The sequence below is a fragment of the Lemur catta genome, chromosome 1 (assembly GCF_020740605.2).
Source record: "Lemur catta isolate mLemCat1 chromosome 1, mLemCat1.pri, whole genome shotgun sequence".
Classification (NCBI taxonomy): Eukaryota; Metazoa; Chordata; class Mammalia; order Primates; family Lemuridae; genus Lemur; species Lemur catta.
In genome coordinates, this window is record NC_059128.1 from 152,829,654 (window position 1) to 152,847,195 (window position 17,542).

Consider the following 17,542-nt stretch of genomic DNA (forward strand, 5'->3'; position numbering starts at 1 on the left):
AAAATAAAATGATGAAATATTTGAAAAACTGTGTGGTGTGCAAATAAGTGATTATAACCCTGTATATACACCATTCAATTAGAAGTAGAAAGAACATCACACAGGTTCAGTCTAATCTGACCCTTTAATGGTCCATAATGAAAACCTATGTATAACTATATAAAATCATTTTCTTCAAAGGGGCTATAGCTGCTTGTTATGTAGAGCAGCTTATAAATTGTGAGACCTTGTTTTGAAATGTAATAGTTTATTTATTGAGAAAGTGATTTTTAATTAGGAATTTTAATTCTAGAAATCAAATTTTGTGCTGTATTGATATACTACAATCATGAAATGTCCCCAAAATCTTCTATTCTAAGCGGCCAACCACTTGTAAACAAGTAAGGAAATAACAAAGATGGCTTCATAATGAAATTTAGCTAAATTCTTTCAGGGTGGAGGTATTAAGAATATTAGTAATATATTATTGGGCTCATATACCTTTTGCCTGGGTCAAAGTGTTTCGTGTAAGAGGACTTTCTTCCTTTTTGATAGACAGACAGGTTCATATATCTTGAACTCAAAAGAATATTTCAAATCTCTTCTACCATACTACTGAATAGCATACATACATAGACAATGTTCACCATTCACCAGATATTTTTGTCTTTCTATTATTTTATTCAAGCTTGTCTGTGATTAACAGAATTGGTGTCAGATGCTGGAATTTATTCTGACCAATGAACACAGCTGACTCAAGGGAGTACAATCTCCTGCCAAGTAATAGAACAAAATCCAATATGCATAAAACAAATATAAGACTCTAGGCTTTAGCTGAAGGAAGCAACTACCTGTGTAATAACAAAGCAGCAAAAACTATTTCTCATGTGGCTGCATAGGCTGTATATTACATATAATCTCTAACGTAGCTTACTAGTTTGCCTTTTTTAAAACCAAGTCTTATTAGATAATGGCTTGATTAAGGTTTTCAACAATGACAAATTGTTTAACTAAAATAAATTATTTTTTGAAATTAAAAATGGATATGAAATACTGTCCTTGCCTATATATTCCAGGGTCTGGTACTAATTGTTGGTTGTTAATTTGATTCATATAACAGACATTTGTGTTGTTAAACCAACTTCCTTTGAGTGGAGAATTTTCTTTTTCATCTAAACTATACAGTGATGATAGCTATCAAATAGGTATCCTAGAAAGTCAGTGGTAGATGTTCTTGACAGTTTAAAGTGCTAGATAAATTACGTATAAGCCTCTTAAATAAGGAAAGATTAATCAAAAATTTTTTTTACCCAGCCACAATTTTTAAATGTACACTTGATCATCTCTGTGCAAGATAATACTCAAAAAGAAATGAGGGTGGTCTATCTGTAGCTTATAATCTATTTATTAAAAATTTTATATTGACCTCTTTAATACTAGCTGAAATTTGTTCCAAAGTGCTTCCCTTGAAATTTTTTCTAATCTTTAGATTTCTTTTTATAACACAATTCACTACATCCATAACTCAACAGAAGAAAACACAAACAACAAAGCCACCTATTCCTCTTGTGCCCTTAGTAGTGTAAGTAAAATTTACATCTCTAAGAAGATTCTTTTATTGAGTTGCTGTCCAAATGGAACTGAATTCATAAGGGCAGGAACATTCTTATGTGAAACATTAGAAAACCAAAATAAATAGGGGGAAAATTCAGACTGAAAGAACTAAAGAATTAAATCATGTGACAATAAAGTAATGATCTTATCCTGAAAGGCTACTTGAGAAGGTAAATCTTAAGGGGTAGAAAAATCTCTAGAATGTCATTTAAAAGTGGAATAATATAAGCAGAGGCACCACTGAGCAAGCAAAATAGAAGCAGATGTTCCAGATGGATTAGTCTTCAATGAGAATAGGCATGGGTATTCTGAAGTCTACAATGAATGGTTTAGTTTTTGACATAAAGAGAATGATTTTTTTTTTTTTTTTTTTGAGACAAGGTCTCACTGTTGTTGCCCAGGCTAGTGTAATAGCATCATCTTAGCTCATTGCAAGCTCAAATTCCTGGGCTCAAGCAATCCTCCTGGCTTAGCCTCCTGAGTAGCTGGGACTATAGGTACATGTTACCACACCTGGCTAATTTTTCTATTTTTTGTAGAGATGGGTCTCACTATGTTGCTCAGGCTGGTCTCAAACTCCTAGCCTCAAGTGATCCCCCCACCTCAGCTTCCCAAAGTGTTAGGATTATAGGCATGAGCCACTGCGTCCAGTTGGATGAATATATTTTTTATGATGTATCTGTCTAGAATCTGTGGGGAGAGTAACATCTATATAACGGAATTTTCCACATGAATTTGGCTACTTTTGATGTTAATCAAAATTATAAATGAAATTCACAGATTGTATGTATTTCATTAGCTTCTTAAAGTAACTGTTTTGCCTTTTCTTCATTCGAGTCATCTTCAAAAAGAATTCAGGTCCCATGCTCTAGGAAATGCACCAATACCAAAAGGCCAACAGAGAAATAAAGGCTTGTTTGCCTCTATGCTGTGTGGCATCTAGATTTCTCTATTTGTCTTGCTTTTATCCACTCTAGTAATATCCCTCCTTTTGATCTGTGGCCTGGAAAAATGTGTTTTCTTTGTATTTCAAGTAAGGGTAAAATAGTTCTTTGAGTGGTGTAGAACTTGAACATCCATTGATTGATTCTTCAGGTTCATAATTGATTTAACTTAAGTCCTTTTCAAAAAAAAAAATCTCTCAGATCTATTTCATGGGATTAGGGCCAAAGTTAAATCTTATCTTAGTGGGTGGCAATTTCTATTTGTGATTTTAATGAGGATGGTGTGAAAATATACATAAAATTTACTTATCTGGAAACTGGTTACAATGGCTGTGGAAGAGTTAATAGCTCATAGGGGAAAAAAGAACAACTTTTAATGTAAAAGCTCAATTCCTTCCATTGGGACAGAAATTTTTTATACTACCTCCTGAGTCCATTACTATATTATAAAATAGTAAATCACACTTATAAAGATGCCTTTTTTAAATGAAAGATTAAAGTACTTTCAGTAGCCAAGTTAACAGAACATATAATACATTCTAGAAAATTTTCCATCAAAGATGTAAGAAAAATTAATTCATATAAGTACTTATCCCCTATGTTTCTGCTATGGTTTGTGTCCCCTAAAAGTTTGTTAAAAACTTAATTGCCAATGTAACACTATTAAGAGGTAGGGCCTACTATTTAAGAGGTGATTGGGTCATGAGGGTTCTGCCATTAATGCCATTATTGTGAGTGTAAGTTCTCCAGAGTGTGTTATACAAGCAAGCTCAGCTCATTCCTGTGGTCTCTTTTGCATGCACTTGCTTCCCCTTCTGTTTTTCTGCCATGGTTTGATGCAGTACTAAATAAAGCCCTTGCCTAAAGCTGCTGCCATGCCCTTCCACTTCCCAGCCTCCAGAAATATGAGCCAAATAAACTTCTTCTCTTTATAAATTACTTAGTCTCAGGTATTGTTATAGCAGCAGAAAATGTACTGAGACAGTTTCCAAATAAGCCTTTACTACTAATAACAGTAACTACCAATTAAAGAGCATGTACCATGTCTCAAGGCACTGTCCTATACACTCTACATGTACCTGCAGTACTCAGTAAATCCTCACAATAACTGAGATTTACTTCCATAGTTGCATAGCTAATAAGTGATAGCCCATGAAGGATTCTGGTTCACAGCCATTCAGTTATACTGCCTGATTATTAACACCTTTGAAGGTTGTCTATTCCTACATTTCTTTAATTACTTTTGGCCCCCATGATTATCCATTAGCATATTATACATTGGATGAAGGTAATATAAGATCCATATGAAACTCTAGAAATCAGTATCACTACTATAGAACTATAGTTCTAGAGAAACAAAAAATCCAGAATGACCAGGGAAACCATATCCCATTTCAGTATTTATTCCATTCAATAAACAAGATCTTTGAAATAAAAAAATGTTTATTTCAGGTAAAATTAATATTCCATAATTAGGATGAAGTGAACACACATTCTTGAGTGCTGATTGATTTATTTATTTAAGTGGTTTTATTTATTTCCGTTGATTTATACTATGAATGACTTCTATAAATATTAGAGTTCCTGAGTATCACTGGAATTTTTGCTTACATGCTCGTGGGAAGCTTCTGTAGCCTTTTCTTGGTAGGAATTCCAGTTTTTCTGAATTCTTCCCTTTCCTTCAAGTATTCCATTTTGCATTCTTCATAAAAGGCTGGATCATTATAGCTACAAGAAGGAAATGAAAATATTTTAAAATTAATAACTTTGTAAGCATTCAATATAAGCTTACTTTAATAATATTCAGGCATCTAGTTCATCAGGCTCAATGGTCACATTGACTGTAAACATGCTACTAAATTGAAGACACTGTGATCCATTTTTACATAGCACTGTCACAGGATAGAGCAACAAGACAGCTCTTGTCCTCAAGGAACCTATGGTGTCATGGGGCAGACCAGTAAAGATTGGATTACAATTAAGTATACAAAGTGCTACGATCGATGTATTGCCCAATAAACCATGGAAATGTGGAGGGAAGGCAGAGATATCAAGGGGAAATGTCTGAGTTGCATTTTGAACCAACAGAAGTCCACACAGAAGGCACATGTGGACAGGCACATAGATGAGGAAAAACTGTGATGCAGGAAGAACTGCAAGTACTTTAGTACCACTATTGCAGATGACACACAGAGGAGACAGCCTAAGATGAAGATGGAATGGGCAAAAGCCAAATCATGATGGCCTTTATGCCATACCAAGAAATTAAAATCTATCCTGAAAGCACTGGGGCACAATTAATAGAGCAACTGTAAAATCAGTTTTGCGTCTTGAATGAATCTGACAGCATGTGGCAGATAGGATGAAAGAGGGCAGGCAAGGTTAGAGGCAAGATGTCCAACTATTAAAATAATGCAGGCAAAAAATGATGAGGGCCTAGGCCAAAGAAGGAGCCATAGGAATGAAAAGGAAGAAATGGGTATGGGGGAGATTTAGGCAATCAATGGGAAATAACCAATTAGAGTTAGGAGACAAGACTCCAGATTCTAGACAACTGCATAATTCACAGACACATGATGCAGGAAGACCAAAAGGAGCCGAGTTCAGTTTTGGACTTGAAGATAGAAACAGAAATGTCATTTTTTATAGAAGGTAATTGAATCCATAGGTGCAGACTGAACTTTCTCAGATTTAAGAATGAGAAGAGAACCCAGGGAAACACCAACTTTAAGGAGTAGATTAAGGAAGAAAAGGTTGAAAAGAAGTACAGAGGTTGGCGTGCAAAAGGATTATTTTTTAAAAAAAAAAAAAGTACAGAGAGATGTTGGGGAAATGGGAAAGAGCGTTATCAGGGGAGATTTTTAATAAGGGATTGTCAGAGAGGGGCCAACTAAAAGACGAAGACCTACTTGTTGGACTTGGCTACCATGAGCCCATCAGAACCTTTAGGAAGAGCAGTTTCAGTAGAGTCAGGGCAGAAATCTGGTCATAGTGTACTGAGGAATGAACGAAGGTGGGAGATAAAAATAAAGGAGCACAAACCATATTTCAAGATGAGAGAGGATAGTGGTTACATTCATTTCATGGAATGTCAATAATAACTAACAAAGCAGAGCATTTTCTTATTTAAAGATAAAAAAATACTATTTCTTAGTATATTTTGGAACTTAAGGTCAAGCAAAATTTTCCTTAATAACTTTCCATTTACTTTCAGCAAATGTCACATCCCTCTTTGTTTCCTTCACTGCTTATCTCTCCTCTCAACAAACAGAAGCAGCCTCCTCCCACCCTTCCCAGCCCTTTCCCCAGGATGGACTAGAACCTGTTATTTTCTCTTTGTATTTCTAAAGGGTGGGAGATAGAAGGATCTTCAAATGATTAATATTCAGATAACAAATAATAACAAACACAAATCAAAAAAGCTAACATTTACTGAATACTTCCTGTGTGCCAGGCACCGGGGTATATGTGTTTACATACAGTGCCTCACAATCACTCCATGAGGTATATCATCCTTTCTCACAGTGAGGACCTGCCTAAGGCCACGTGCCTAGCTAAGCTCTCTCCGATCCAGTGAGCCCAGGCTGCCCTCTCTGCAGTCTGTGCTCCTGTCTACACTGCTCTGGAGCTGCCTCCTCCGGGGAGGGGGGGGGGGGGAAGGATCAAAATAAGGATTACAATTAATTATGATGACTTGAATCTGAGTTATAAAAATTCTTTAATCAATATATAAAACAGAGTTTAACAACTCAGTCACACAAAACTTTAGAAGATTCATTTACTCATTAAGTATCTCTTGTGAGCTCCAGAGAACAAAGTGGAAGAAGAGTAAGTCACAGAATAAACTTTCACTCCTCTGTGGTAAAGCGCTGAGTCCAGTTCCTGGACCATAAATAAGGGCTGCTGTTGATATTATTAACTTGAGGAAAAACGTGAACCTCGAGTGTGTTTCCTCATCTATAAATGTAGAGATGAGTTCAGATAATCTCTAAAGTCTCTTCCAACTCCAGCATTCTAAAAAAAGTCTATAAATTTATGTGCAAATAATGTTATTTAAGGAAAAAAACCACATAGGATTCAGGTAATCATTACTTGCATTTTTATTTAATACCCAAAGAAATGTCATACCACGCTGACATACATGCTTCACAGGCTGGAGGTGTACAGTATTAAAGGAAATAAGGGCTTACCAAAACTAAGGCCTCCAACTACCCATTAGCAATATTCACTAAAGTATTCTGCAATATTGTCTGTCAATAATGTGGGTAATAAAACATGGACAGATAAGATAGAAAGCACACGAATTCAAAGAACTTCACATAGTTTTAATTAAAGATTTAAGGAACTACAACAAAATATTAGTAAACATGATATTTAAGACTTTTTTCAAATTAATTTGATTAACTTCAAACTCTAAATTTACTTTTGTATCATTCATATGATTTATTATAAATTTCCTAGGAGTTATATTAATCTAACAAATCACAAGGCTGGAAAAGGTCTTATAGATCTTTAATTTGGTTATCTTTCCATTAGAATAAACAAAAATCAGCCTATACTATATTCTATACATAGATCAACCTGTTTATCAAAAGGGATTTGTTAAATCATGTGGAAAAAAATCATATATTTTTCTTCTCTGACTTCATCTTTTTAATCAAATACAATGCTGACAAACATAACTTGGAAAGACTTTCATAGTTATGTTGCTTTTTAAAGAATAATCTCCAACATATTGAACTTTAGACTCAGCCAACTATATGACAAATCTGGCAGGGGAGGTACAGAATACATTGCATATAATGAGTTAAATAACATTCTCTTACCTACTACTACTACTACTACTACTACTACTACACAAACACACACACACACACACACACACACAAGTACAAACACTGAGGTTACTACTTACTAAGCAGTTAGACATTCTTTCAATGCAGAATTTTCTTTTCGGCATTTTACTACCATAAGGAGTCCAGAGTTCTTGCAACATTTGGTAAAATCTGAAATAAAATATTTGGAAGGAAAAAAATGACTTGGAATTACATGAATATAATTTTAACAGCTCTAAAATATTTGTTCATTTATCATCTATTAACTAGATTGTGCTTGGCACACAGTAATGCTCAACAAAAGACATGTACACTAGCAAAAAGCAGAAAGAGATCAATGTTGTTCATTGTGCAGAAATAAATGAGATCTGAGGAGGGACAGAGGACTTCTTAGATAAAGGGTGAGGAGGCTTCATAGAGATAAAACAAGATGTAGAGACCAAGTAGGGTTTCTGGTAGAGAAAGACAGTATAGTCACGCTCTGCTTAATGACAGTGAGACCTTCTGAGGAATGCATCATTAGGCGATCTTGTCACTGTGCAAACATTATAGAGTGTACTTACACAAAACTCTATGGTATAGACTACTACACACATAGGCTGTATGGTATAGTCTATTGTTCTGGGGCTCCAAACCTGTACAGCATGTTACTGTACTGAATACTGCAGGCAATTGTAACACAATGATATTTGTGTATCTAACCATATTTAAACACAGAAAAGGTACGGTAAAAATACGATGTTGTAATCTGATGAGACCACTGTCATATATGCAGTCTGTCATTTACCTAAAGGTCATTATACAGTGCATGACTATATATTCTAGGAGCAATAAATAAGAGTCAAAGGGGAATTGTTTCCAGACATCAGTATCTGGTGTCCAGTCTCTGTGTTTCCCCCCAGTACATGCAAAGCTAGTGGGTCCACACCTGATGGCATCAAGGCATCCCTATCCCTTTTTTCTTCCCCTTAGAGACAGGGTCTCACTCTGTCACCCAGACTTGAGTACAGTGGTGTGACTCACTGCAGCCTCAAACTCCTGGGCTCAAGTGATCCTCCTGCCTCAGCCTCCCAAGTAGCTGGGACTACACATATGCATCACCACACACCCAACTAATTTTTCTACTTTTTGTAGAGACGGCGTCTCACTATTTTGTCCAGGCTGGTCTTGACCTCTTGGGCTCAAGCAATCGTCCAGCGTCAGCCTCCCAAAATGCTGGGATTACAGGCATAAGCCACCATGCCCAGCCCCTCTTTCTTTTATACAATCCTGCCGCGGTGCATGAACTTCTAATAACAGGACCCCCATTTCATTACCATCAGCTCTAGATGCCCCAAAAACTTTAGATGGCTTTCTATTAAATTTCCATTTTAAATTGTACTGGCCCCTTTGGTATTCTGCCTTCTCAGCGCCTCCAACCCAGAAAAGCCTAGTGCCACACTCCACCCACAGCTGGGCCACTTGTTACTCCGTTTTGTGTCTGCTTTGGGTCAGACTCAGTCCTACCTGTCCCTTCCACAAGACAATATGCTTTGTTCCCCACCTTGTGCAGCTACTCTCCTGAGCTATTCTGGTCCTTCCTTCTGACCACTGGCTGCTCTAGTTCCAGGCTCTGCCACCTCTAATCTGCTGTAAGTAACCAACCATTTCCATGTCAGAGCTTAAAATATGACATCATCCTCACAAAGAACCTGTAGGCAAAAAATTATGTTTTCTTAATATCTTTTATAACTTTTTAAATACAAAATTATCAAGATTCCACCCTCTCTCAAGCTATGTGTTATCCTTCCAGTTACTGAGGAATATAAATTATTTATAATTATCTTAAAGCAAGTAGGTAATTTCAGAAGTCTTCATGAAGATACATACCTATAATATGTAAGAAAAATATTTTTAAACCACAGCAAGCAAATATGATTGAGATTTGTTAAATGCGTAAAAAACTCATTGGGGGGCTTTGCTGAGACAAGCATAGATATTTTTATCCACCCACTGCATCATAGACATACTTTAAAAAAAAATTGGTAGAACAGGAACAAGAACAAAGGATGCAAGAAGTAACTTTAATTTAAATAATGTAATGTACATGATCACATGAAACTGAGTGATATGTAATATTCCCCTTCAAAGACACACAGGATTAGCTTCCTTTAGCTTCTTGTTCACTAGTCTTGGTACTCCCATTTGCTCTCGTGTTCCTACCTTGGCCTGTTAGACTCTGAATGTAATCAGGTATCTTCTTTATTCCAACTACAAATGTTCTTGTTCCAATGAGCTGGGCACATAGGTCAAATCAAACCAAGAGAAATTCCTTTGTGCCCTTTGACTAAGGATCCCTACAACTCAAAAGGCAAAACAGACTTACAGCCCACTCATTATCAAGTGGAGACACTGAAGGGAGGCTGTGTGGCTGTCGGAATGTCCATTAACTTTCACTCTGGAAAGCCTATCTAGTCCTACATGCTAATTTTTCTACTTATAGCATGATGCTAAGATCTGGCTTTATACGAGCAAAGATTATGATCTCAAATAAAAATTAAGATGTGGGCAATCCTGAAAGGGAATATGTACATAAAGTTAATCCAAAATTGACTAAATCTGGCAAAAGACTTCCTTAGAGAATTGGCATGTTCAATAGTGGTGATAAATTCCCCTGTACCACCTTGCCCTTACTGTCACCTCACTATACCTACACCAGACTAGTTCACCTAGACAATGTCTAGAAGAAAGATCATTAGATCATGAATTTTGCCTATCTGCAGTCCCCAACCCCGAGGCTGCAGACCAGTACCAGTCTGTGGCCTGTTAGGAACTGGGGCGCACAGAAGGAGGTGGGTGGTGGGTGAGCAAGCAGAGCTTCATCTGTATTTACAGCTGCTCCCTATCAGTTGCTGAGCTCCTGAGCACCTGAGCTCCACTTCCTGTCATATCAGCAGCAGCATTAGATTCTCATAGAAGCGTGAACCCTACTGTAAACTGCGCATGTGAGGGATCTAGGTTGTGCACTCCTTGTGAGAACCTAATGCCTGATGATCTGAGGTGGAGCTGAGGCGGTGATGCTAGCTCTACAGATTATCATTAGCAGAGAGGTTTGACTGCACTGAGACCATAATAAATCAATTGTTTGCAGACTCATATCAAAACCCTATCAGTGAGTGGCAACTGACAATGTAATAATAATAGAAATCAACTGACAATGTAATAATAATAGAAATCAAGTGCACAATAAATGTTATGTGCTTGAATCATCCAGAAACCATCCCCTCCACCCCTGTCCCTGCAAAAATTGTCTTCTATGAAACCAGTCCCTGGTGCCAAAAAGGTTGGAGACTGCTGTGCTAGTTGACCAAACCCCAGTCCTTTTCTGGAAAACACAAATACAATGGGTATTATCAAAAGTCTACTTTCCGAATTTAACAAACCCCATACTTTTACTGACTTAAGAAATTCCCAACAGAATGCTTAGGCATTGCATTGTTTTAATATATGTTTTCTCTAATATGAATAAAAATTTTCTCGGTAGGGAACTGATGCACCATAGCATTTATGTATTCTGATCACAACAAAGACACAGTCTAAATATTTTCACACTTGTCTAAATCTCTTGTGGAGTAACTATGACTGACCTGAAGCCTCAAGCTGTTTGTAAAGTTTTTGTCACTTGTTTAGCAACAAGATTTTAATGAGGATTTTTATCTCATTCTACATTAGTAGTCATATAATAGTGATGTTGCTAAGATTGTCAAATGATTTCTGAAACAAATCCATTTAAATTGCTTCCATCTTTCAGTTTTATGTTAAATGTTAAAGAGCTTGTATATCTATCAGTAATTTAAATTACCATTAAAGACTATAAAAATAAAATTTCATTCAATTAAGTCCATCTTAAGATAACACCAATAAGTGTCAATAAACAGTGAGAATAGGAATGTGGAAAGACTGTTAAAAGTTATTCCAAAGCTTAAAGAAATGTGAGACCTCTTTTCTTTAAAATACTAAAAGTATGACCTTTCATTTCTTTCTTTTGTAAACTCTTCATTTCTCAAAAAAAACACTTCATATAATACACTGTTGATAAAAAAAACATTCTTTGGATATAATAAAATTTGGATCAACAACATCTAGGGCAGAACAGAAAGAGATAAAGTCGTCTCCTAACTTTAGTCTAATTAAGATAATAGACAAAATAATTATTCATATTATAATTAAATACAAGTAGTCTATAGAATTTCCAGTTTACTGTGATATGAAGACACTTTTTGAGAGCCTCCATATAAAAGCAGTAACAGAAATAATGACCTGAAATGATTTTCAACTCATTTAATGTATGGAAATGTTTTAATATTTAAATAATGTCAATAATAAGGTCCCTTAATTGAACCAAAATAAATACTTATGGAACAACAGCTATGCATGGAACTAGAAAAATCAGACATTTGATCTTTTACACTTTTCTCTGCATATAGGCAGTTTCAAACAACATATTTTGCAAATGTAGTTATCTAATGAGAACTAAAGCACTTACTGAGAGATGATAATTTAAAAACATACAAAATCAAAAGAAATAATCCCTATTATTTCATTTCTGTAACTATGACCACTCTGTTTATATCTCCATTATTTTGATTTTAAAAATAAATTTTTTCACAACTATCTTTAGACATAGCAGCTATATCTAACTTCCCCATACCTTAATTTTCTTAACAAGTATTTATAAAATGACTAGTTTTTTCAAGCATTACAAAAAGCAAAGATATATTTGGATACTAATATATAATTCAGAGTTTTAACCATATAAACAACAAGCAATATTTCTGTGAGTACACCATCATCTTAATGAGTTTCAACTTTAAATGTGGAACTTCAAATTAATCTAAATAAAAAACATTTAGGAGGCCCTGTTTATTAAAGAACATAGTAGAGAAGACTTAAAAATCACCCTAAATATATTATGTTAATATAACAACTCTACAAATAGAAATCTTAAGCACAAAACTATTTCCTCATACAAAATGGAATAAAAATAGAAATATAATGTAAAGACAATGTGGACAAGATCTTTTGACCAATTAGTCAATCATAAGAAGTTTTAAAAATATAAGACTAAAAATGATAAAATTTGGGGAGGGTCTAGATGCCGACTTTTAGTTATATTTCCCTTTAGATAAAGTTATCTATGCTTTTAAATTTGTGATGTAAATTGAAATCTAAAACTAAATTTTCTCAAGAAAAGCTATCTTCTATGTGAAGATTTCCATAGTGAACAGTTTAATGTCAGGTCCCTGTAGACAATGCCTAAGTGCTGTGCCGCTCTCAGTAATCATCATCCCTTCTGGAAGCTGTGAAGTAAAAAGTGCCTGAAGACAACAGGAGGTCACCCTCAGTTTTTGGCTCACCAGTTTCAAATGCAATGATGAAGGCCTGAACCAAAGCATAGACAATGAAGACAGTATTTTGTCCTTTTCTTTCTAATGACTGTTCAGCTAAATGAAATCAAGGTTTGGAAAGAATCCAATCCAACCTATAGACAAAGCCAAATATTATAAATAAATTCTAGACTGGGTGGGAAGTAAATTAGGACAAGTTGAAGTGAGTTGAAAAAAGTGTATTATTAGTGAGTCTTTTCCAGTAAACATTCTAGCCAAAAAAAGAAAAAAAAGAGTTCCATGAATAATTTTCCAAAGATCCATAAATCTAATAGTTCAAATGGAAAAATATAATATGCAGAAATGATAAGCATATTTTCTAAGAGACATACATTGAAATAATGGCTTGTTCACTGTACTCACACCTTTAAAAATATTTTAATTTCCAAAGGCAAATCTATAATACTAAAAATGGGAAATTATCAAATCATGCTGTTACTTTAATATTAAAGAAATGATTCATCTGTAAATTTTGCATTAGTTTTTTCTTTACTTACAAAGTAAAACCAAAAAAATCACTTACATTCTTGTCTTCACAATAGCAACAGTAATAGCTAATATCTATTGTGTTTACTATAACTAAGTACTGTCCAAAGAGGTAATTAATGTTTCACATGTATTAGCTCATCAATAAATTAAAATATTTAATTGTTTTCATTTGGCTTTTTAGTACTTATTCAGAGGTTCATAAAATATCATTCATTCATTCAACAAACATTTTCAAAGTACTTCCTGTGTGCTTAGCAATGCTGGGGTTTCCATGTTGAATAAAAAAGAGAGGGTTCCTGCTCTGTGGGAGCAGGAAAAATAATACAAAAGATCAAGGAAACTAACAATTGAGTTTTTGAAAAGATAAACAAAATTGACAGTCCTTTAAGCTAGACTAAGAATAAAAGAAAGACTCAAATAAAGAAAATCAAAAATGAAAGAGGAGACATTACAACATACCACAGAAATACAAAGCATATAAGAGACTACTAGAACTATAATATATGCCAACACGTTGGGTAGCCTACAAAAAAATGGATAAATTCCTAGACACATACAACCTACCAAGAATGAATCATGAAAAAATAGAAAATCTGAACAGACCAATAATGAATAAAGAAGTTGAATCAGTAACAAAAAGTTTCCCATAAGGAAAAGCTCAGGACATGATGGCTTCATTGCCAAATTCCACCATACATTTAAAGAAACACTAATGGCAATCCTTCCCAAACTCTTCCAAGAGACTTAAAAGGATGGAATTCTTCTACTTTTTTACAAGGCCAGCATGACCCTTATACCAAAGCCAGATAAGGACATTATAAGAAAAGAAAATTACCAGTCCAATATCCTTAACGAACATAGGTGCAAAAATCCTAAACAAAACACTAGCAAACCCAATTCAACAACATATTAAAAGGATCATCCACCATGATCAAGGGGGATTTATCCTTGGGATGAAAGAATGGATCAACATATACAAATCAACAAAGGTGATACATGACATTAACAGAATAAAGGACATTCCGGTGGATGCCCCCCAAAAAACCATTAGAAAAATTCAATATTCTTTCATGATTAAAAAAACTCTACCAAATTAAGTATAGAAAGAATGTACCTCAACCCAATAAAGGCCATATTTGAGAAGCGCACAGCTAATATTATACTTGATAGTGAAAAATTTAAAGACTTTCCTCTTAGATTTGGGACAAGGCAAAGATGTCCACTTTTGCTATTTCTTTTCAGCATATTAGAAGTCCTTCCCAGAGCAATTAAGCAAAAGAAAAAAATAAAAGGCATACAAATATGAAAGGAAAAATAACACTGTCACTATTTGCTGATTACATGATCTTATGAATAAAAAACCCTACATACGCCACCAAAAAAACTCTTAGAACTAATAAGTGAATATAATAAAATTGCAGGACACAAAATCAACACTCAAAATACAGTAGAGTTTCTATACACTAACAACGAACTATCCAAAAATAAATAAAGAGAACAGTCCCATTTAGACTAGCTTAAAAAAATAGTAAAATACTTAGAGGTAAATTTAACCAAAAAGATGAAAGACCTGTACACTGAAAACTATAAAACATTAATGAAAGAAAGAAATGAGAGAAGATATTTAATACAAATAAATGGAAAGATATCCCATGTTCATGATGTCAAACCTAAATGACAGAGAGGGAGATGGTAAAGGAAAATGAAATTTATTCATGAATGGGCACTACAGTGGGAACATGTGGAAACATTCAGGGAGGCAAAATAAGACAAGAGTTTTTAAAGGAAAAATGAGGAGGGTAGATAAGTTGTTCTGAGACAATTATCCTTGGCTACAAGGATCAATAATAAGGATGGCATCAGTCCAAGGACAGACAGGCAGTTGCTGGGCAGATGTCCTAGCAGAAGTAATTTTTTTGTAAGGTTGTGGTGGCCTTTGTGTAAGACTGAGGTTTTTTGCAGAGTATTTGTGATAGTGCCCCGCCTTTTTAAATTTAAGAATATTATGGGGATATAAATGTTTTGGTTAGATAAATTGTTTTTGTACTGTTGGAGTCAAAGTTATAAGTGTGCTCATCACCCAGATAGTGTGCATTGTGCCCGTTATGTGTGAATTTACCTATCCCCTCCTCCCTCCCTCCCTCCTGCTTGATTTCTGATGCACGTTATTTCCATATGTGCTTGTAAGTGTTGATTGATTAGTCCCAATTTAATGGTGAGTATATGTGTTGTTTGTTTTTTCATTCTTGTGATACTTAGAAGCATGGTCTCCAATTCCATCCAGGTCAATACAAGAGGCATTAGTTCACCATTTTTTATGGCTGAGTAGTACTCCATGGTATAAATATACCATATTTTATTAATCCACTCATGTATTGATGGGCACTGGGGTTGTTTCCACATCTTTGCAATTGGGAATTGTGCTGCTATACAGGTGGCTTTTTTATAGAATGTCTTTTTTTTTCCTTTGGGTAAATACCCAGTAGTGGGGTTGGTGGATAAAATGATAGTTCTACTTTTAATTCTTCAAGGCATCTCCATACTCCTTTCCATAGAGGTTGTACTAATTTGAAGTCCCATCAACAGTGTATGAGGTGATAGTTGTTGTTATCAGGCATAGGTGTGCAAAAGCCCTCCTTTTATGGCATTCCCTGGCCCTATTTTGATTCTGATAATTTTCACAATGAATTGCAAGAATTAATATTGCCAAAATATCCATACTACCCAAGGCAAACTATAGATTCAATGCAATCCGTATCAAAATTCCAATGTCATTTTTCATAGAAAGAGGAAAAGCAATCCTATAATTCATATAAAATCACAAAAAAACCTAAATAACCAATGCAACTGTGAACAAAAAAAGCAAAGCAAGAGGTATTACACTGTCATATTTCAAATTATATTGCAAAGTTATAGTAATTAAAACAGCATGATAAAGGGCAGCAAAAAAATTGACACATCAACCAATGAAACAGAACAGAGAGTCCAGAAATGAACCACGCATGTATGGTCAACTGATTTTTAACAAAGGTGCCAGAATATGAAATGTGAAAAGGATAGTCTCTTCAATAAATGATGTTGGGAAAACTGGGCATTCACTTGCAGAAGAATAAAACCGGGTCCTTATCTCACACCATATACAAAAATCAACTCAAAATGGATTAAAGACTTAAATGTAAGACCAGAAACTATAAAATTACCAAAAGAAAATATAGGGGAAAAACTACATGACATCAGTCTGGGTAATGATTTTTGAATTGATTCCAAAAATGCAAATCACAAAAACAAAAAGGAATTACATCAAACTGAAAACCTTCTTCATAGCAAAGGAAACAACAATCTGCAAAGACAACTTATGGATTGGTAGAAACCAGTGCAAGCCATACATCTGATCCACACATACACACACACACACACACACCAGAAAATGAATAGCATACGATTTTGTTCTGTTTTGGTAGTGGCCAGTGGAGAAAGATGGAATACAGATTACAGTAAGTTTAGCACATGTTCAGCTAGTGGGCCTGTGAAACATCTAAGAAAACTTGCCCAGAAGACAGTTAACTATACGAGCCTGTACCTCTATCTCTGGGCTACGCGCTAGGGTGCAGTGGCATCATCACAGCTCACTGCAATGTCAGACTCCTGGACTCCAGGGACCCTCCTCTCTCAGCCTCCTGAGAAACTGGGAATACAAGTGCATACCACCATGCCCAGATAATTTTTCTATTTTTTTTAGAGATGGGGGTCTTGCTCTTGCTCAGGCTGGTTTCGAACTCCTTGCCTCAAGCAATCCTCTGGCCTAGGCCTCCCAAAGTGCTAGGATTACAGTCCTGAGCCACCACGCCCGGCCCAAAGATACTGTTTTGATAGTAGTAGTAACTCATGAAAAATAATGAAAAGAAAAGAAGCCCTGGACGACCACTGAGAAATACCAATATTTATGGGTCTAGGAAAGAAGAGACTGGAAAGATACAGACAACTATGCAGCATCACGGAAATCAAGGAAACCAAGTGTTTGATCCTAGTATAATCAGGGTCCACTAGACCGAATTTTAGCTTTTTAGTTTAAGAGTAGTTTTGTAACTATTACAAGGGTAATATTCTTTCCAAAGGGTTCTGAAGGCCTCTAAAAAAAGGCTAAAGAAAACTAATATATTTTTAATACAATAAAACTCATTCCATCAAATAGGCTCATTGACTCTTGGTATAAAGCTAAGATATAATATGTAACTTATTCATCTTAATTTTTCCT

The 17,542-nt window shown here is 35.2% G+C and overlaps 1 protein-coding gene across 1 annotated transcript in view; it reads right to left on the minus strand.

Annotated features, from left to right (window-relative positions):
• Positions 1–3,962: 3,962 nt before the first annotated feature.
• The window catches only part of CMC1 (C-X9-C motif containing 1), a 77,143-nt gene continuing 63,563 nt past the window's right edge, over positions 3,963–17,542 (minus strand). Inside the window, exons 3-4 of the mRNA XM_045537700.1 lie at positions 7,453–7,543; positions 3,963–4,265 (exon numbers count right to left, since the gene is read on the minus strand). Coding sequence (XP_045393656.1) covers positions 4,145–4,265; positions 7,453–7,543 — 212 coding nt within the window. The 3' untranslated portion in view covers positions 3,963–4,144. The remainder of the gene's footprint in view (positions 4,266–7,452; positions 7,544–17,542) is intronic.